Genomic DNA, 22,376 nt, shown 5'->3' with positions numbered 1-22,376 from the left:
TTGGCTTTTCATTCCACTTTTTAACAGTTTTGTCTCATTAAAGCTGGAGACTCCACCTGATCCTAGTGTCTTAAGTAAAAGTACAGATACTGGAGCAAATATATAATATAATATAAAGAGCAAAATAATAAGTACTTGTTTAAAAATGTCCCTAAAAGAGTAAAAAGTAGAAGTATTTCTCGTGGAAAAAACCTTCAAATGTCGTGAATTTGCTCAACAGAAACAATGAGTCGATCTGATTTATTTATTTATTTTTTGTTTTGTTTTATTTATAAATTTTTGTTTTGCTCAAATTATGAAGTTGGTAAAAAATAATCCTTCAGGTCTCAAACAGGAGTAACTATAAAGTACTTTTACTTTTCTGTTCAAAAATGTAGTGGAGTAGAAAGTACAGATACTGCTCTCAAATGTGCTCAAGTAAAAGTAAAAAGCACTGTTAAATGTCCTTAAACAGTAAAAAGTAAAAGTATTTATCACAGATTTTCAGATCTAGTAAAGCTTTTATATGACATGATTATTTTTTTCCTGTTTGTTTTTTTTTGTAATTTTTTGTTTGCTCAGATTATCTCAAATTGTCTCTAAAAGGAGTAACTAAAAAGTACTTTTACTTTTCTGTTAGTAAACGTAGTGGAGTAGAAAGTACAGATACTGCTCGCAAATGTAGTAAAGTAAAAGTAAAAAGTATCCACTGTAAAATGTACTTAAAGAGTAAAAAGTAAAAGTATTTATGTCATGATTGTTTTTTTCTGGTTGGTTTCATTTGTAAATTTTTATTTTGCTCAAATTATGAAGTTGGTAAAAATAAACCCTCAGGTCTCAAACAGGAGTAACTAAAAAGTACTTTTACTTTTAGGTTCAAAAATATAGTGGAGTATAAAGTACAGATACTGTATCCACTGTTAAATGTACTTAAGTAAAGTACAGACGCCTCAAAATGACTCGACTCCTTTGACTTTGTATCGTTCCAGGTTTAATTCTGCTAAAGACTCTGAAAGATTAAAAGTGACTTTTTAAATCAATGCAATTGAAAACCAATCATGTCCCGTCGTTAAAGGAACAACATGAGTAAACCGTGAACACCGGATCAATACCCGAGCGCTCGTGTGTCAGTCTCCACTAGCCCGAGGTCAGGGGTCGTACTCTTGACCCCTCAGTGACCTCTGACTCCAAACTGCACCGTCGAGGAAACGCTTTCTGTCGTCTGCGGCGCTCCCACACTTTGACTGATTACACTTATCGTTTGACGGATCTGGTCCACTTCTTTTTGTCTTGTCTCCTCTCCCCTCCCTCGCTCCTGTCGCTCCCCACTGCTCATAATTTGACTTTTTATCACCAGTCGCTGCAAGAGGCAGTGGGAGCCATCCGTCATTACAGGCCCATGCTGACAGCTCCTCACACATGCATGGATTTTTACATTTGACTCAATCCAGGGGCTTACTTTACTGTAACTGATTCAATATTCCTCAAATGAGCCAGCCAATCTATATACACGCCACAGTGGATGGGATGATCTATAGCCTGCCCTTAATAGATTTCCCAGGCTTCAGAGGCGAGCCACTTTAGGGGGAAAGGGTCTAATCTGTGCAATAAAAACATAATTATTCATTTGACTAGCTGGATAATTTATGTAGCTCAAATACTATTAGCTTTTTAGTTGGATTCTGCATGTCAGCTTTTGTGCATTCTGCTGTAAATAACACAAAAACAAAACAAAAAAATGAACCGGACCAACACATTTGAATAAGTTATAAAAGTTGATAAGTAAATTAAGATTGGAGGAGGAGATGACGGTGATATTTCCGCGTAAATAAAGATGCCATCGTTGTGCACAATTATCCAGACTATTTAGACGGGGAGCTGGGACTAGAAGGCACAGCGAAATGTGTTGTTTTGGGGTTTTATTCTGTTTATACCCGCTTTTTACGGGCGGAGATTTGCGAGACCCAGTGCGCGGCGGAGGAGCGGGCTGAAAGAGAGGGAGAGAAGCCGAGTATTCTCAATTTCCTTCTAAAAAGAAAATTCATTTGCAGTTGCTAATGTAATGTCATCGTTGTGTTTACTGAGCGTGGATGATGTATAGGGGATGTTGCATTGAGTGAGACTGCTTAATGATGCATAGAATTAAGTCTGTGGCTTTCAGCTGAGCTCCCCTCGTTTTCGCACACACACCCTCCTCCTAGTCCATACCTCCGTTCCTTCCCACCCCTTTACCTCTCTCTCTCTCGCTCCCTCTCTCTCTAATCTCTCCTCCTCCTCTCTTTCTCTCTCGTCTTTCTTCGGAGCAGGCTGCCGCGGACGGTTGGCCACACGGTGCTCTGTGCTCCGCTGCCGAACTCCATCAATCACAGCGAGGGAAGAGAGTGCAGATATGGGGGGAGGTGATAAAAAACAATAAAAATGTAAGATAGGGTTGGCAAAAAGGAGGGAACACATCACACATCACACACACGGGCGCGACGGAGAAGCGGCTTTGTAATCCTGAAAGAGAAAAAGACTAACTTTGGAAAGAACAAGCGCTTATATTTAATGATCCGCTTTGCACAGCGCCAGTCCAAATACCTGCCGCACAGTGTGAATATACATGTTATTTCTGGCTCTAATCGTGCCGGTGATGGAGCCAGCGATGAGCATGGTAATGATGATGTGATTTTAGTGCCAGTGCTAACAGTTATTACCTGAGTGCCGAGTGGGAGGAGCTGGCTGGGGCGCACAAATGGAGAGTATTTTTAGGAGAGCAAACAGCATTTATCAGACCAAAACTCACTCTCGTTATTCCTTTGTTAGTGTTTCCTCAAAATACACATTTAAACACATATTATGCACATATTTAACGCGTATATTTACAGTTTATGCTTTTATTTTGAATATTTTAAGAGCTATATTATGTGAGTAAATGATTTTTATTGTTATTATTGCAAGAATGAATGAAAAGGACAAACTTAAACAGGTTTTTATCATCTATTAATGAGCTTTAGTTACTACAACAGCCTGAAGAAACTGTTTCAAATGATAAACAAGAGAGAAATACAAGAAGTAACATGTGTTTGCTCATTGGCCCCAGGATTATAGATTGTCTTAGTCGGTCTAACTAATTAAAACTGCAATAAATGTGTGTTTCATTCTGTTTTCTTTGAGCAAAACTGTCAAATTACATGATAATATGATATAAATAGGAAACTGTGCAGTGTTTTGTTTCTCTGTGCAATATTTCACTTGGTTTGATGGTAATTTCTGCATAAATGAGCGTTTTTGTTACTCAGAATGTCGTGTTTTTTATGCAATATCATTTATAAATTCTGGTCTATTCACTGTGCAGCTGGTGCAAACTTTTGTGTCTGTTTATCCCAAAGTTGCAGCCTGTGTAAAGCGTCCTCAGAGCTGTGAGCGACGTCCAGCCTTAAGAGTCATGTGTCCGTTAGTGACCGAGCTGCACATATTTGAGCCGTCTGTGTGAGTTTTGTTTGCGTGTTGATTTTACACTTTCCTCCTCCTCTTCTTCTTCTCCTCCTCTCACTCTCTGCAGCTCTGTTGTGATCCAGCTGTCCAGGCCATTCATCATTTGCCCGCCACTCTTCCCCGCACAGAATTATTATTTCTTTGATGTGTTACTAGTTGAAAACAAATCCATTTTTCTGGCCATCAATTTATCATTTGGAATGGGGAGTCACACTTGAGTTGTAGGGGCAGCCACATTTCCCCAGTGTGTGTGTGTGTGTATATGTGTGTGGATGTGTGTGTGTGTGTGTGTGTGTGTACTGTACAGTCTGAACATGCACAGAAAAAGTACGTCTTGTCTGTGTCGGTTTTGCTTAAACACTAAAATAAGTGAAAATGCTGCGATCATAAAACATTAATTGATTTTTTAAAATATACAAATAGGGATTTTTATTTAGTTTTGTGTAATAATTATAATTTGGAAACAACTTTAAAAAAATTGGTTGTGTATTAAATATTTAAACAATTTACATAGATTTTTTTTACTTTTTTTGTCAGTATTTATTTTTATTTATTCAGGAAATCCGTCTGTTGTTATGTGCGTTAGATTTATCTTTTATGCATTCAAAAAACAGATGTAAAAATGGCTAAAGTTTGCTGTAAAACGTGAATCCCTGGTGAGATGCGGCCGGTCAAAGCTGCAGACGGAGGGGGGGGGGCCTGATTGGACGGGACAAGTCCGAGGTAAATAGAAGCAGAAGAAGAGTTCAAACCAAAGGGATGTGTTTGAGACACAGAGAGAAAGAGAGAGGGCTTTCCTCTCCCGCTCTCACCCTCCTTCACCTAACGTCTGTGTTCATCTATCACTCCTCCTAGCTTGGCTGACAAACTATTTGCAGGAAAATGAGTTTTTCCGCCACGGATTTGTCCTCTGGGAATAGAAAGGAGAGCTGCTGTGTTTTTATTCCCTTGCACACACACACACACACGCACACACACACTTGAGACCGCTCTTGTCGCCGTGCACACTCCCACACACGCAGGTTGGGGTCTCGAGTATTTACTGGGGGGGAGGAGGGGGGCTGGTTAAGATAAATGAGGTAAATTAATAGAGTCACTGAGGTAAAAGATCTGCTTCCACACGAGCAGATCCTCGAGTGACACACAGAGATGAGCACACACACACACACAAGTACCCCCCTCACACACACACACACACACACATCCCACACACACACACCCACAGCCCAATCTCCCTTTCACCTGGCACCCCTCCCACGCTCCGCGCTCAGTCCTCCTGATCCCTCGTTTGCCCTCCCACACATGACAAATGTAACAGCCAAACAAACAGCGATCAGGCCCGTGCTGCATAATGTCAGCTTAGATCAACACAGTGACAACGGCAAATATCACAGAATCAGCAAGTGCCTGAGAGTCTGAGGGAGAGGCCCATCATCGGAGCCCATCATCAGCGCCCGTCATCAGCGCCCGGCCCGGGTCACTGGCTCCAATCTCACTCTCGCCCTCATCAACCGAGGTATTGACAATGTGCTTGACGGAGAATTACACCACAGTAAAGGCCTAATTACACTGCTATTACCCACAGCTATTACCCACAGCCATCTATAATCGTCAAACCATCAGCGCTTCCTCTTCTTATAACGCCTGGCGGCATCACACTCTTAATATTTCTCTCCTGTTTATTGTCTGTCTGACACCACACACAGTAAAATATGTTCAAATGAGCAGCACTTCATTACGACTAATAAACGTGTGTGTGTGTGTGTGTGTGTGTGCGGCTTCACTCCTGTTCTGCTTGTCAAATCAAATTAACAAATTAAAACTTTAAAAGATTAACATTTAGAGCAACGCCGTGTGTATCGGGGGCTTTGTTTCTCATCTGGTAAAGGTCGTGAAGTGTCCTGACGTTCACAAGTTTGATCTTTTTTGTCTTAAAATTGGGTCTGAAAGATGCATCAGTTCATTAGTCATTATGTGTGAAATGATCGTGGCAAAATAGTATTAAATTTAAGGTAAAATTTTGATTTGAAATGATAAAAGTGTGTGTGTTAAACGTCATTTTTTTCAGTTTACTGTTGGAGTAGTGGTCCTGGTCCATTTAAACTGATATTTCACATGGACGTCACTATTATTTAAGTTTAAAAAGTCCATGATCCAAACCAGATTTGATAGATTTGATAGGTTTGATAGGTTCTCTCTTGTCTTCTCTTCTCTTTTGAACTATAATATAGGTTAAAAAGGTGAACCTATCAACATTATACACATTTCTTTTGCAAATGAGATGATTTAAATCACAAACTTGCTGGTCTCGCTCTGCGTTCGGTGGAAAAAAACAGACCTTCTCTATTTGTTTGCGATGCGTTTGATCCATTCTTTCCTCCGCACGTCCCGACATCAGAGGACCTTTGGCTTCAGATCCCCGACAAAACACTTACAACAGGCACTGACCGACTGACCGACTGACTGATGAACGTCTCCGTGGCGACGCGGCGTGAGTGACAGGCATGAAGACAAGGTTGACCAGTCCCTCTGATCCTCAAAGTGTCCTGCAATTATAATGTGTGTAAGTGGGGGAGTTTGTGACCTGCAGAATTCAAATGATTCTTTTTTAAACTTAGGACACAGATTTTGAAGAGATAAACCAATTAGTTTGCGGGAAAAAGCAAGCAAACCAACACGATACGGGTCAGAAACATGTCCAGAGCTATGCGTCTGCGTCCACAACCTGATTTTTGAGCGTCATGTGGGCTAAACACGAGCAAACAGACTCACAGACTTAAGCCCCTCTGTAGCTAATGGCCATTACTGCCTGTTTGCCTTTGTACAGCTCACAATAGCAACCACGCTGGGATTTTGTGCAGCGCTCGCCGGCAACAGTTATTACCTTCCCCTGAAACTTAAGGGGGGTCAGAAAAGGAAAGAACAAGAAGATTTGGGGTTCCAGGGGAGACACCAGCAGGAGGGACGGGGGGAGCGGGGTCAGAGGGCAACACCAAAGCGGAAATGGGATGCGCCCCCTCGGACAATGGACGAGGAAAGTCCAGGACGTGCACACAAACGCACAAACACACACACACACACGCGGGGCTGAAGGGGAGGGTGGGTCCGGCACAAAACACAGGAAGGTGAGGAGAGAAGAAGAAGAAGAAAAAGAAAAAGATGAGAGTAAAACAGATGGTGGAGGGAAAGGGGTGGCCACAAATCAAAAAGCCAAAGAGCTGCAGTGTCCCACATGAGTGTACGGGACGGAGGGGGGACGGGGGGACGGGGGGACGCAGCACCCTGCCATGACGTCCCATATGGAGATGACAAAACTAACAAGCGCTTTGGTTTTACACACAGATGCTTCAGATTAAGAGACAAATCACGGTTATGGTGTTAAACTGTCAATTAGATCAACTTTTTCAACTGATTGACTTAATCTGACGCTGGAAATGAGCGGATTAAACTTGAAAAATGTCTGTTATTTCACATTATTTGTATATTTTATTGATACAGCGCTGACTGTTTCAACTGTAAACCTCATTATACTTCCATTAACAGTTCCTATAATAGCTGAAGCTCAGATAATCCGAGTTTCTGTGGTTCTACTGGTGTAAAATGTTGAGTTTATCACGTTTGGATGCTTCATACACAGATTTATATTCCTCTTTTTAGCGCTCATGTGTAAGTTGATCTAGCAGTATTGTAAAAGTGACATACATTGAGTAAAAATGCTTCCAGATGAAGAGCACGATCTGTTCTGGTGTAGTTAAATTGCACTTAGCTGAGCCATGCTTCATCACAGCAGAGGAAAGTGTAAAGCGACATCCAAACCACGTTGTTTCTGAAGCTATTATGATGTAATTATCTGCCTCATCTCGACTGGCTGACCACAAACACACATTTGTGCTTGGATGCATTTATAAAAGTTGGCACTAAGTAGGTTTTTCATCCGTGGTTTATATGTGTCCGCACGTCTGAGGGAGAGTTTTTCATGTTAAAACAGAGAAGCTCAAATCTGAAAACAGGTTTTTTTTGTTATAGTTTATGTGTAAAATGTGTGACTTTGGCTCAGGACGATCCACACTCTGAGACTCATCAGGAGGAGCTTTAATATCAATTTAAAAATAAGAATAAAGTCCAGCTCATAATAACTGCAGCTCCCAGAATCCTTCAGGCACAATGGAAACTCAGGGGTCATTTTCTTACATAAAGTTTAAATTTGAATAACATCATTTTAGTTCATAAGTTATTTTAAAACTGAACTCCTAAAGTCTAACACTGAAGTTTTCTCATCTTCACTTCGACCAGCGCGTGTTCTACCAGAATTAAATCCACTATAATCCAGTTTATTTCCATAGTTTTACTCCTGAGCCTGAGTCTGTAAATGCGCAGAGCTCTACTGTGGTGAGTTGTACCTGGGAGGCTGTTTCCTGGATGTTTTTATCTCTTAATGAAGGTCCATCTGAATCAAACTGTGAATATCTGAAGAATCAGTCAAACGTGTCCGTCTTATCTGTGCGCGCGGAAGTGTCCCTCGTGACCTCTCGTGCACACCTGTCGCCGCAGGTCACGCGCGTTCGGCCTCAGCCAAAAAAAAAACAACAAACTTCAACATCAACAAGACCCGCCCTGAGCCAAAAGAGCCAAAATACGGCTCCTTTCACACGGATCAAACAAGTAAATGACACGAGGAGAAAGAGTCAAATAAAAAGAGTCAAATAAAAAGAGTCAAGATAAAGATTTGTCCCTGTCAGACACAAAACACTGCCCAGATTCATCATAACTGCACATGGATTATATATTATACATGTTACATATATATAGATTATATATCCTCTATATGTAGGCCAAAGTTTATTTGTGTTTCTCATATTAACAAGTTTAGGCTATTTGATATTTTTATTATTAATTATATCTTATGATTATTTTTAGTTGTTTTGTAAAATCATTGCGTCTCATAAACTCTTATTTCAAAGGTTGTGTCGTTTTAAAATCATTTATTTCTTCGTTATTCTTTTAGAATCACTTTTATTCTGATAAATCTAAGTCTTGATTTTAGGCCTGAGTTATTTTGTTGTGGGGCGCGCTGTGCGTAAAGTGAAACCAAACTTTGTTGTGTTGTTTCCAGATACACTCGGGTGTGTGTCAGTGTTGCCATAATTACGCACCTTTTTAATTCAGAATGAGTCAGATTCTAATCAGTGACTTTGAATCCCTCGTTAAACTCCGGGTCACCTCTGCGCCTCTGGGCTCATGTCTTTGGGCACATTTATTTGGGCTCATGTCTTTGGACACTTGTCTGTGGACACTTGTCTTTGGACACTTGTCTTTGGACACTTGTCTTTGGACACTTGTCTTTGGGCTCATGTCTCCTCTTCACGGGGAGCTGCTGTGTGTCCAGCTCATGTTATGATTCCCTTCAGAGTTCTTACAGTTGTATTTATTTAAAAACACTGAGCCCATTGTCCCGCGCTGCCTCTGAAGTCAATGAGGAGCTGATGAGATAAGGACACGTTCAATAAGGGCCTCGTTCACGTTCCTCTTTGATTCGTTCTCAGTTAAAGTTTCAAAAACTAATGGATCATCAGGAGACTCGAGTCCACGGCGCATGTGTCCATCCTCCAGATGAATAATAATAAAATAAATGACTTTATGTGGCTCAGACTAAACGGTGCCATGTCCGTGTCATTAAAGGTGTCGTGTTTGTTTAACACACGAGTGAGAACGACATGAGAGCCGTTTAAACTCATCGGGATCCTGACTCCACGGTGTGACATCACGCGTGCGCAGGGCCCATAACGCAGCGGGAGAGCGCGGCGCACATTCACTTTAGGCCCACGAACACAAACTTTCACACCTGGAACAAGGACTTAGGCCAGTGTTTGCTCATGTGCAGCTCGGAGCTCTTCATAAATCCTGGACAATCTGTTTTCTGCTGAGGAGATCTGCTGGGACGTGTTTTTTGTTTGGTCCGTGGAGTTTCTTAGTTTCTTATTTATTTTATTTATGTATTGATATAAATGAATGTGAACATCCTCCTGTAACACTGGGAGCTTTGACAAACACATCCGAGGTCATTTTTATTATTCCAGAGCTTCTTTATCAAATATTTCCCCTGAGAATCAAATAATTAAAAATATAATGACACGATGAGCTCAGTAATAAAGTAAAGACAAATGTTCCTGTTTTACCACTTTGTCTTAATGACATAAAACTCACTTAGATCATGATTTACATAAAAAGCTACAAGAAAACACAACAGAACAGACAGAATAAACAGATCTAACAGTGTTTTTGGAGCTTGTGCAGACTCAGGGTGGAGTCTGTCTCTTGATGACAAAAGCCTGAACCAGAGTCAAACACTTCGTCTCTTTGAATTTCACCTGATGAGGCTCAAACATCACAATATTCACGATCACTATTTCCTATTTTATTCCAGAGGTACCTGAAGTTGGGCATTATTCTCCTCAGACCACGCCTCTTCTGGATCTTAACCAATGGCAGCGCGGCGTGGTCCTGCGCGCACAGCTATTCGAATAAAGCCTGGGCCGCGCTGGCATCTCTCAAACACACACTACACCCACAGAGCAGCTCCACATCCACTGAGCCGCTCTCACCCTTTGGCTTTTGGATAATATCTGACCATCAGGACGAGCGGAGACCCGGGCCTCGTCTTCTAAAGGTGAGGGAGGATTCTGTGTTTTTTATTGAGTCTGAAAAGGCGAGACGCGTCTCAGAGCGGAGCAGTTTATGTGACCGTTAGTTCTCAAAAATAAAACGCGATGTTCAGTGAAACAGGAGCCTGAAAATGTGACAAAATGATTCGCTTTTTACCAAAGGAACGAGGCTTTACAACAGAAACTGTGCCATGGTCAAAATGAATCGTGTGCGTAATTTACGCGCATTACGCGTAAATTACGCACGAGCCTTTTTCATTTTACGCCGTGACTAAAGTTAAATTATTGATCTGCTCAAGAGGAAACTGAAGGGTCCTGGACTGACAGGGCTGATTTTCTGTGGCAGAGTTTAATTTGGGGAAATCAGACCTTAAATGTTCTGTACAGGACGTCTTTGTGTTGTATTTTGGGCCAAATAAATGTAAAAAAATTACCGCCATGCACCAGTAATTAAACGCTAATTAACCACTAATAACCATGAAATTGTTAGTGGAAAAAAGCAGTGATCCATCAATGTCACATCAGCTTCTAAAAAGACTGAAGCATTTTTAGAGAAACACTAAACAAACACTTTAGTTTCATGAGGTTTTTTTTTTTTTTTTTAAATAATGGCTCATTTGAAACATTAGGCCTGGACACGTTTTCAGCTGTGAACTTCATTTAAAAACCACACACAGCATCAGAGTGTGTGTGTGTGTGTGTGTGTGTGGGTGGTGTGTGTGTGTGTGTGTAGGGGTGTGTGTGTGTGTGTGTGTGTGTGTGACAGGAGTTAATTAAAGTGGTAATGCGCAGCAGGGCCCCGCTCTTACAGTGAAACTTACAGGATTCATCTAAAGACTCTGTCAGAATGTCATGTTTCAGTCGTGCGTCATGTTTCAGTCGTGCGTCATGTTTCAGTCGAGCTTACAGTGGTCAGGAAATATCGACAGGTCAGATAACATGTCTGTCATCAGTTCTGTGGGTTTAACAGGTGAAATGTGCCACAAACCAGAGCGAGGCCTGATGTTTTTACTGTTTTTTATTCAATCAAACACATTCAACATTCAGACACGTTCATTTAGGAGCTGGAAAAGCTGCTATAAAATTCAATAAAACAGCTAAACTTAATATTTAGAACCTACTTTAAACAACTTGAGCCCTCAGACTATTTTCATTTAACAAACACTATAATTTTATCAGGTTTGGTGTCAGTGTCTCCGGGGGAAACTCATGCAAACACAGGACTTGTAGAATATTGGAAAAGACGCGCACTTTCCCACGTGGACCACGGACAACTCAGGGACATGTCTGGCACCACTGGAAGAGGTAAATACACAAGAGAGGTAAAAACACAGAGAGGTAAAAACACAGAGGTAAAAACACAGAGGTAAAAACACAGAGAGGTAAAAACACAGAGGTAAAAACACAGAGAGGTAAAAACACAGAGGTAAAAACACAGAGAGGTAAAAACACAGAGAGGTAAAAACACAGAGAGGTAAAAACACAGAGAGGTAAAAACACAGAGAGGTAAAACCCACGAGGGACTGACACACCTCGAGTCTGCGGCAGAAAACACGTGTAGAGCCTGAATAAAAATCATTAAAAACAGCAAATGTAAAGAACAGGCCTAATGTGGAGCCTCCAAACTATTAAACACAGACTTATCTATTCAGCTTTAATAATAATAATTAAGAAACACTGACAGAGTCTCAGACAGTATTTGAGGCACATGTTTGTTTAGATTGGGACATTTGGAATTTTTCTGTTCTAAAATTCATCTTAATGTGAAACACACTGCCCTAAACAATAATTATTTGTATTTATATTATTAAACACTTTCTAATTGTACATTTCTTTAGCTTTTGTTTTTTCTACAAAAGCATCAAACCTGATTATTATAAGTTTTTGTATTTTAAATTATGAATTAAATAATACTAAATATAAAAGTACCTTTTAACTTTACAAACGCGTTGTGTTATGTCACATTTTCCTCTGACGTTCATCCCTGTATGAGACAAACATCTTTATCCCACAGAAGCTTCTTTAACGTTCCAGGTGCGTTTGTGTCATGTCTGAGTTCAAACTCTTTTCCTTGACATTTATAGTCGTTCATCCTGCTCCTTCCCCCAGGTCATGGGGGTCTTAACCAACTAGGCGGAATGTTTGTAAATGGACGTCCACTTCCGGAGGTAATCCGGCAGCGCATCGTGGACATGGCCCATCAGGGAGTCCGGCCCTGCGACATCTCCCGCCAGCTCCGGGTCAGCCACGGATGTGTCAGTAAAATCCTGGGACGGTAAGAAAGTCTCACCTGCTTTTCATGAATGATTCTGTATCACATACTTTTATTTTGGGTTTTGGCCTTTTCAAATCAGGGTCCAGTGTAAAGTGGCTTCAGTTTCAGCTTCTGTCTTTCTGTTTTTGTAGCTACTATGAAACTGGCAGCATTAAACCCGGTGTGATCGGCGGCTCAAAGCCCAAAGTGGCCACTCCAAAGGTCGTGGACAAGATCGCCGAATACAAGAGACAGAACCCGACGATGTTCGCCTGGGAGATCCGGGACCGTCTGCTGGCGGAGGGCGTGTGTGACAGCGACACCGTGCCCAGTGTGAGCTCCATAAACAGGTGACTGCCTCGTTCAGTTTGACATTGAATGAACAGAACTAAAGGCAAAGTCATTGTTGTAGGAAATGTGACCGCTGAGCGACTCAAAGGCAGTTGGATATTAACTTATTAATGTGTAATTACATCACTGCTCTCTCTCAAGCATTCCTCTTCTTTTGTTTTTCTTGCAGAATAATTCGCACAAAGGTCCAGCAGCCGTTTAACCTGCCTCTGGACGGAAAAGGCCTGAGTCCAGGTCAAACATTAAGTAGGTTTTCGCCAACACATTTCTAAATACAGACATGTGAGACACTGTGAGCGTTTATGATGCACTGGCCGAGGATTAGGGTTAAAGAGGCAGTGTTCTTATTGTTGTGGAGGATTAAGCTCTTGACCTTGTGCTGTGATCTCTAATAACACTTCCTCTGTGTCTGTTTTACTTCTTTTATTCTAACAGTCCCGAGTTCAGCCGTTACCCCTCCAGAGTCTCCACAGTCGGACTCTTTGGGCTCCACCTACTCCATCAACGGTTTATTAGGCATTCCCCAGACTGGCACAGAGGGCAAGAGGAGCCACGACGACAGTAAGACTCAGATTTCACTTCACGGTCACTGTTCACGTACAATCCTGAGTTTTAAGGCGACAGTAAAGCCCATAAACCTTAAAAACCCAACTCAATCCTTCCACGTTGTTGCTCCCAGGTGATCAGGAGAGCTGTCGGCACAGTGTGGACTCTCAGGGCAGCGGGGGCATCCCTAGAAAACAAATGAGGCTGGATCATTTCACAGCAGCGTCGCAGCACTTGGACTGTGGCTTCGACCGGCATCACTACCCAACGGACACCTTCAACTCGCCGTCCAGCAGCAAGACGGAACAAGTAACACGTCGCTTAGATTTTATCAACGTTGAGATGTTTGGGGTTTGTAAATCAGAGACTAACTGCAGTGTGTTATGTCCCCAGACTTTGTACCCGCTCACACTTATAAACGGTACTTTAGAGGAGGCGAAGAGCAGCTTGTCGACATCCAGCACGGCTCTCGGTCGCAATCTGGCGGGGCATCAGGGATACACGGTGGTGACGGGTGAGTTTGCGAGCGGCCTCCTGCATGCTTTCTGTTTCAAAAGTCACACCCGCTCATATCCTCACATTTCATTGTCTCGTGCATGCCGCTCTCACGACGACGGCAGACTCGGTTCAGCCTCTGCCGCTCTGCCTAAAACAAGAGATGTCTCCAGAAGTGACCAGCACGAGCCCCTCCCCGCACATGACACCATCCAACCTGGCCTACGTGGAGCTGCAGGCGCTGCAAAAACCCGTCTCTGTCAGCAGCAGCTGCGGCAGCTCCAACCATTTCCCCAATGCCATCAGCTCCTTCTCCCATCATGCACCTGTGTACGGCCAGTTCAGCAGCCAGTCTATCATCTCAGGTAACGCGGGCATCCATCACCTCCGCGCTTTTGGTCATAACACAAACGGCGGCGTGTGTGTGTGTGTGTCGGTGTAGGTGTGCCATGCTGTGTGTTGTCTTCATAAACCGCTCCTCTGTACCTCACACCAGACGCAAAACGTACAAGAAACACAAGAAAATATGAGTGTTTATCTAATCTATGTGAAAATGGATCTATACACGAGCGTGATTGTGATTTAAATTCAATCAGACCGCCGTTTGGAGTCTAAATTTGTGCGTTTTGTTTGTGTTTTCAGGGCGCGACATGGTGAGCTCCACATTACCGGGTTACCCTCCCCACATCCCGTCTCCAGCTCAGTCGGGATACTCTTCTTCTGCCATCACGAGCATGGTAGCGGGTAAGAAAAGCCCACACGCAAAAATGAAAGTACAAAAAACAAAACACAAAACGACGCGAAGTCAAGGGGGGGGGGGGGGAGAGAAACGGCGATGATGAAAATGGGGTTTGTAGATTAACAGGAGGCTGGCTGTGTTAATGAGTAGCCCTGGCATTGTGCTGAACAGAGCTGGTGTTTATGTGGGTGTATGCTGCGCTGCACTCGCGCCCAGGGGGTGCGGGCCCGGGGGGTTCCGCCTTGCTGCCCACACCCCCATCGTCCCGACACCTCTGACCACACATCGCCATGGGAACCGGGGGGCCCAGGAGAGAGAGAGAGAGAGAGTGAGACAGAGGGAGCGGAGCGAGAGAGGCTGACGAAGTATCAAATCTGTGAAGGAAACAACAGGAGGAGGTTTAGTCTGGGGCGTCTGACTTGTTTTTCCGTCGCATTAAAGACTTTGACCTGAATACAGCTGAGGGATGTTGTGTGGCTCGGTAAATTATTTCGCATCTTGTTTCATTGAGTAGATAAGAGCACAGGGCCGGGTTTTTTTTTTGCTGGTTGCAGTTGAAACGTCACAAATAAATCAACTGGAGTTTATTTCACGCGACCTCAGCGGCGTTTGGACGTCCGTGTACAGTCGTCTGTTATAATACGTGTCCGATAAGGAGAATAGTGAGCCGTTGTCTTAATGCAAGAGGCTCGAGGCTGCAGAGTCCCGTCCTCGTGGGTATAGTGAGCCAAATGTGTGTGCGCCTTTTTTTTTTTTATTTGAAGTCTGCCCTTCGAAGCGCGAAATGAGAGGCTCTGATTTATTATTTTTCTGGTGGGCTCACTGCGAGGAAGCGTTGATACACAATTACTGAGTGGAATAGCAGTGGGAGGGAGAGTTAAGAGAGGAACAAGACTAGTAGGGAGGAGGGATTTATACCAGGCAACATAATTACCAATTAGATATTGAAATGCAACAAAAAAAAAATCTAAAACGAGTGAAACTAGGCTAAAGACGGAAGTGGCTGGCGGAGGGAGGGCAAGACGGGGTTGGAGGAGGTCCGTTTGAGGGGCTGAGAGGCTGAGAGGCTATAGCTACATGCACGCACCAGTGGCTCGAGGGATTTTACCCTGAGCCACCCACCTGCACCACAGATTAATGGTTTACAGGCTGCACTAACCGTGGGTGAATTATGAGCTAAAGTCGGCCATAGACTCAAACACTACAGAGCTCGTCGTGATGTTTTTGTGCCCATGTTTTAATAGCAACTCTTAACATGAGCTGGTTTGATGTAAATACGTTTGGTTTTTTCGGTTTTCTTTAAGGTGCTGACTACTCGGGACAGTCCTATAGCCATTCTCCGTATACCTCCTACAGTGAGGCCTGGAGGTTTACCAACTCTGGCATACTGGGTAAGATACACGCTAAATTATCTTTACTTCAGGCATTTTTTTCTCTCTTTTTTACCACATGTAAAAAACACCTTACATTAATCTAAAATAAATAAATAAATAAATACATAAAATAAACTTAAAAAATATATAAATAAAATAAAAAAGATAAAATAAATACATAAAATAAACTTAAAAATATATAAATAAAATACAATAAAAAATAAAATAAATACATAAAATAAACTTAAAAAATATATAAATAAAATAAAAAAATAAATAAATAAATACATAAAACAAACTTTAAAAATATATAAATAAAATAAAATAAAAAAAATAAATAAAGTAAATAAATAATAAAATTAGTAGTCTTGTTAGCATTGAGATTATTATATATGTTACGACACGGATGGATAAAAAAAAAAAAAAACATTAAACAGGACACAGGAGTCAAACAGGCTACAAAAAGTATAGTTAAGAGTTTATTTTAAGTTCATTTTTATTTATTTTAAAATGCCAAACTCCCTCACGTGCCCAAAAACAAAGCAACAACAGAAAGTATTCATGTTTTTAATTATAATCATCACGTTAAATGCAACATTTCCATCATATTTTTAAGTTTTAATTTCTATTTTACCTTTTGTTGCAGGTTATTTTCAGTCTGAGCCCAGCTGCATTAAAAACCATAGCTTTAATTATGTTTAATTCCAGCTCCGGTTGTTCCTTTATCTCAAAATCTCTGCTTTGCAATGAAAACTCTTTTACGACAATGATCATTTTAAGCGTCTTGCCTGGTGTTAAGTCTAAATCAATCCCCGTCTGTGTCTGTGACCATCTGCTGTTCTGTTGCTTATGTCTCACTCTGCTTTTTCACCACCTCTTCATGTTTTTTTTCTGTTTTCTTTTATCGTCCGCAGGTTCGCCTTATTACTACAGCTCGGCATCTCGCACAGCCCCTCCGTCCACAGCTGCCTACGACCATCTTTAGCCTGACTTTGGACTTAAAATATAAAAAGACTGAACCGTGGGACACTTGGACCAAGGACGTGACGCTGCTGAGGAAATAGCCACTGCATTTCTGTCTTATTTGTCCACATAAATCTCATCTATGTTTAAGTATTTGAGTGAATATATTAGAAGCTACTGCTGACTATTTTGTTTCCACACAGTCTATGGATTTTCTTAATACAACCAAAGAGTTTTATTGCCAGTTTTCCACACACTGACGGATTTTCTTCTTAAAAATATGCAAGAACTTTATATGAAACTATGCCTTCCATTGTTTACATGCAGCATTTTGTTATTTGGCAATTTTTTTCTATGGTTTACAGTGTCCATAATATTAAAATATGGTGTTCACCTGCTCCGTTAGCAATATGTACATAATGTAAATGAAAAAAGCCTATGGAGAAGTGAGACGTTTAGGCCGAGGCGAGACTGCAGAATGAAAACCAATACAGCTTGAAATGCATTTGTTCAGTTTGTCATGTTGATGTTCTAATGTTTGGTAAGAACTGTGACTATTTTTTCTTATAGTAATATTATTCAATGTGTAAATATGAATTTCTAAAAAAAAAATATTTTAATTAAAGCATGACACATTTAAAATCGTGTGTTTTATTACTGTTTTTTAATTATTTTTATTTATTTTTCCGTTGTTTTATGCAGTTTTGACATTATTCACCAACAGTAAAATTACAAAATAAGACAAAAGTTCACAAATTATTTAGAAACCGCCTCATTTTTGCTGCAGAGTTGTTTTTTTTTAAAGGACGAAGCCAATGATCCTGAAAACACGCGCATCTGTTTCATTTCTTTTTTATTTTCTGCTTCGTGTATTTTTATTTGCCATTATCACACCCCGGCCTCATTACGGCGGAGGCATAACGAGGCCACGGTTCGGCGGTGACGCGGCCCACCTGGTGTCTGCTTCCGCGCGACGCCCAGAAACTAGACCCTGTGTGCGTAACTACGTCATCACGCACGTCACTTTAAAAGCTTTTATTTATTTTTATTTATTTATATTATTTTTATATTATTTTATTTATTTGTATTTACTTGTATTTATTTATATTTTTTAATATTATTTTATTTATTTATTCATTTACTTATTTATTTACTTACGTATTTGTTTTTATTCATTTATTTACTTAATTACTTACTTACATATTTGTTTATTTATCTACTTACTTACTTATCTACTTTATTATTGTTTTTATTCATCTATTTACTTACTTATTTATTGATTGATTGATTGATTTATGTATTTATTTATTTATTTACCTAATTACTTACTTATTTATTTATGTATTTAAGTGTTTTTTTTAGGTTTTTTTTAACTAAAAGTCCAAAAAAATTGTGTTAAAAGAGGTTCGGCCCAACTGTTGATTGGAGGAATTTACAGCTAAAGGCAGAGGCCTGTTTCAAACTCCAGACTAGGAACAGAAAAAGGAAACAGACTTCCTGGTTGAATTGCAGGTCGATAATGTTTAATCGAAGTCGAAAGCATCGGCTGAAACACACAGGCCTAAAGAAAATGACCAGACTTTACCTGTTTATGCATCAGAACAGGTCAGGACATAAAAAAAGTGTTTTATTTAAGTACATGGTAAATCTTCTCTGCTCTTTGTGTGCAGATAACACTCCTGAATGTGTACGTTGGCCTAGTGCAAATGTAAAAGGGCTGATAATGACCTGATTAAGACTCAACACTAAACACATCAGATGAGTTCAAGAGGCATGTTTTAAGGTTTTAAGGTTTTAAGGCTGATGCACTCTGGCATTTCCTGGGTTTACATCAGACAATCTCATGTCATTTCACTATAACTCACCTCCTCCTCTTCCTCTTCCTCCTCTACACCACTTTTTGTCTCATCTTTCCTGAGCAAACACTGGATCCCACCCTGTAAACTTTAAACAATAGCTGCACTTCATCCAATTATTGTCCCAGTGTCCCGGCCCGCTCCCGACAGCCCATCCACTGACTGGGCACCATTCTTTCCAATTCTCTGCTCAGGCATGCAGAAACACACACACACACACACATTCATATGGAGTCATTCGTACAGAGTCTTTCAAGTCTATGTGCAGCACAGATATGAGACAAACCTTTTAACTAAGCTTTATGTAAAATGGCTTGGTCACTTGACAGCAATCAGGAGAAATAGCAGCCACAAACGTTAAACATTAACAGTTTCGTTGCCAAAACACAGAATCACACAAGCCAGAGCTGCAAAAAAAAAAACCTTCTGAGCCTCCAAGGGCCTATTAGCAAGGAGCGTTTGGGCTACAGAAATACTAGTAATGAGCCCGGCTGCACAATACAGGCACCCGGCCGGAACAGCTGAGCGCAGACAAAGCTGGACTGGACGATGCGACTGGGATTCACTACATCCACCGCACAGGCCTGGTATGTGTGTCTACAGCAGTCTACAGTGATGATGAGACACTGTCCAAGAGTGATATAACCCTGTGGAGAACCAGGCATGTGTCCCATTACCATTATGGGGGCTAACTCCACCACTGAAGGGGGGCCCCTGGAGGAAGTGGAGCCAAAAAGGCAGAAGCAGCAGCAGCAGCAGGAGTGTGGTCCAATCAGTGGGATGATGGGCTGGGCTTGTCCTGCACCAGCACCACTCATCTGGAAAGTACTTCATTCAGCCTGGCTATAGATATTCAGTTAGCTATTAAAACGTGTGTGCTCGACTCGCCGCAAAACATACGACTGGTTTGAAACGGCCACACCTGCTCCTGCTCGTACAGTTCTGTTTTGTCGAATAAAACGGCAAATATAAAGTCAGTAAAGCACGAGATGTTATGTTCTGAAAGCTACGGTCTGTAATCAGGCCCGTCCCCGTTGTATTCTCACATCTCACCACTAGATGCTGTCTGTGTTTCTGCTGTCTGAGCTGTGGAAAAGACCAGAGCGAACAGGTGAGTCTGAACAAAGCCAAGGTGAGGGGACAAGGAACAGGTTTCACATCTGCCGTCTGTGAAAAAAAGAAAAAAAAAGGTAGTTTCACCTAAGTCGAGCTCAAAAAACAACGAACTGGATAAAAAACTGGTTGATGACTGAAATTACTGTGAGTTAATTTAGTAATGAAGTGTATGTTATTTCATTTCATTTGGTTGGTTGTCACTTTAATCACTTTAGCGTCACGTTAGCCTCATCTCAATCAAACAGATTAAATATTGTACATTCACAGGACTCTGCGTCTAACCAGCGGAACAAAAAAGTTGTAACCTTCAGATAAACTAGACCAGTGTCAAACTCATTTTCAGCAAAATGTCTGCCCTCGAGGAGCCAGATGTAACTGTGCGGCCGAATAAATGTAACTCAAAGTAAACAAATATCCATCCAAAAAAGTACGTGTGTGTAACTGTGTATCTCTGTGTAAAACTGAACACCACGTAAATCCACTGAAGTCACTTTACTGAGATTTATTCAGTCCATATGCTGCACTGTCAGTCTTTGTACATAATAGTTTTTGTTGGTATTTTATATTTTGCTCTTAGAGTCTATTTTTAGTTTTTTTTTTTAAGTCTATTTTTTAATTATTTAAGCTATTTATCTATCATCTTGTTTTATTGCATGTTCCATTTTCCTGCTTTTCTTTAACTGTGCGGTGCAACACTGGAATTTCCCCACTGTGGGACTAATAAAGGCAGATATGATCTTATCTTATCTTATCTTATTTTTAAAGTGTGTATCACTTGTTCACACACAGTCTTATGTTTTAACTCACCTTCACACAGGCCACATAAAATGACCTGATGGGCCACACTTGGCCCTCGAGCCTTGAGTTTGACACTGTCGTGTGTTACGTAGAGGAGTGTAAGGACACACATCAGCACAGACACAAAACCACACAAAACTACACTATTCAAAGTTCAAACACTACAGTGACGTCACTTCAGTCTGAAATTCTTCAAACTCGGCCTTGGTTTTTACACAGTGACAGTTAAAATCTTAGGTTTTAATCCCAGCCCGGCCAGTGCGTCACTAATGTGTCTTTTTAGTGGTCAGCTAAATATCATCACTGGAGCGAGCTGTGTGACCTGTGGAATGAGAAATGTGAGTGCACTTCAAATGGTTGCACCTTCCTCAGATTTCATGAAGGTGCCCCATCTCCTCGGCCTTTGACAATAATGCACCTGGAATAAAAAATGGCCGTGGCCAAACAGAAGGAGTTTGTGTTGAAGAAGCAGAGGCGGAGAGGAAACACAGGTGCCCTGTGTCGGACCGGCCAATTAAGCAGCACACAGGCCCCGGAGGCAGGAAGCTACTATTGACTGAGAGACATCAAGAAAAACACACCTTTCAAAGCACACACACATTCAGCGCTTACACCGAGGTGGATAAAATCTCCAGGTATCGGGTGCTGCCCTGAGGGAAACGGCTGACCCGCAGAGGCCAGGAGTCAAACTCAGTGGAAAAAGAGCTCCACTATCGTTAAACTGATTTGGGTTTGAGGGCCAAATATTACACTAAAGAGAAAGTCAGAACAAACTTTTAAGACGGTGGAAAACCCCTCCTGAGATAACGATGCAGATCAGACATTCTCATACATTCTTTAAGTTACATTAACTGACTCAGTGCTGCAGTTAAGTTCCTTTGTGGGATGTTTGTCCTGGTCCTGAATCTTAAAAGTTGCCTAAGGAGTGTTCTCAGAGGCACAAATGTATGTGGAGAGAGAGAGGGCAGGGAGAGGTCATGCGTTGAAATGCCCTTAAGCAAGGCACTTGTTTTAACTCTTTGTGTGAAAAGCTTTTAGAACAAAACCTCACATTTGTAACTCAATGTGACCTGGGTGTAATTCACAAACTAAAAGAAAATGCCTGGTGTTGAGAGTTTTCTAGAAGATCATGATGTTCTCTTCGCTTAAAACTCTTTCATTCAGAAACATTTATTCCAGAAAGTAAACACGAGGTTTGTAGAATCTCTGAGGGACTTGAAGGACCCTGGACTTAAGAGCTTAAAACTGGAGGAACAAAAGATCTGGAACGTCGAAGATAAAAGTACTGAACTGGTTAAAACCTCCTTATGACTGACCCGGACGTGCGTCATCGTCGGCCAGGACAAGGACAAACTGACCACTGAAGTTAGGAAGGAGTAAGGAAAGGATTAGTTCTGCTCTTTTCACAGCTCCTTTAGTAGAAGAACATCAGGAGGTTCCCAACCAGCGACAAAGAGCTGCACAGATCAAACCGAAAGTTTCCAACGTTATACAGTTATCCAGCAGATTATGAATTAAAATCTTCTGCATAAATAAATGTAACAGCAGTAATTTCAGCCACAGTTTATTTATGTCAGTTCTGCTGTGATGAAAACGCTGACTGTAAAGATTCAAAGGTTCAAATGATTCTCATAAGACTCGATACTGGAGGACGGTTCACTTGTTGTAGTCCTTGTCTGGGTGTTGTAGTTTTTACTGAAGCTGTTCTCCTCCTGCTCCTCACTGCTCCTCACTGCTCCTCACTGCTCCTCGGTCCTGACTGCTGAC

At 41.4% G+C, this 22,376-nt stretch overlaps 1 protein-coding gene across 1 annotated transcript; it reads left to right on the top strand.

Moving 5' to 3' along the window:
* Positions 1-11,317: 11,317 nt before the first annotated feature.
* On the top strand, positions 11,318-16,861 carry pax8 (paired box 8). The gene is made up of 11 exons (XM_055231551.1): positions 11,318-11,423; positions 12,228-12,393; positions 12,525-12,722; positions 12,893-12,969; positions 13,159-13,284; positions 13,403-13,578; positions 13,663-13,783; positions 13,890-14,129; positions 14,407-14,508; positions 15,808-15,894; positions 16,791-16,861. Exons 1-11 carry the CDS (start codon positions 11,402-11,404, stop codon positions 16,859-16,861), a joined length of 1,386 nt encoding a protein of 461 aa, XP_055087526.1. The 5' UTR covers positions 11,318-11,401.
* The last annotated feature ends 5,515 nt before the right edge of the window (positions 16,862-22,376 follow it).

The sequence above is a fragment of the Periophthalmus magnuspinnatus genome, chromosome 23 (genome assembly GCF_009829125.3).
Source record: "Periophthalmus magnuspinnatus isolate fPerMag1 chromosome 23, fPerMag1.2.pri, whole genome shotgun sequence".
Classification (NCBI taxonomy): domain Eukaryota; kingdom Metazoa; phylum Chordata; class Actinopteri; order Gobiiformes; family Gobiidae; genus Periophthalmus; species Periophthalmus magnuspinnatus.
Note: the sequence above shows the minus strand (reverse complement) of the source record. Positions and strands in the feature narration are given on the sequence as shown.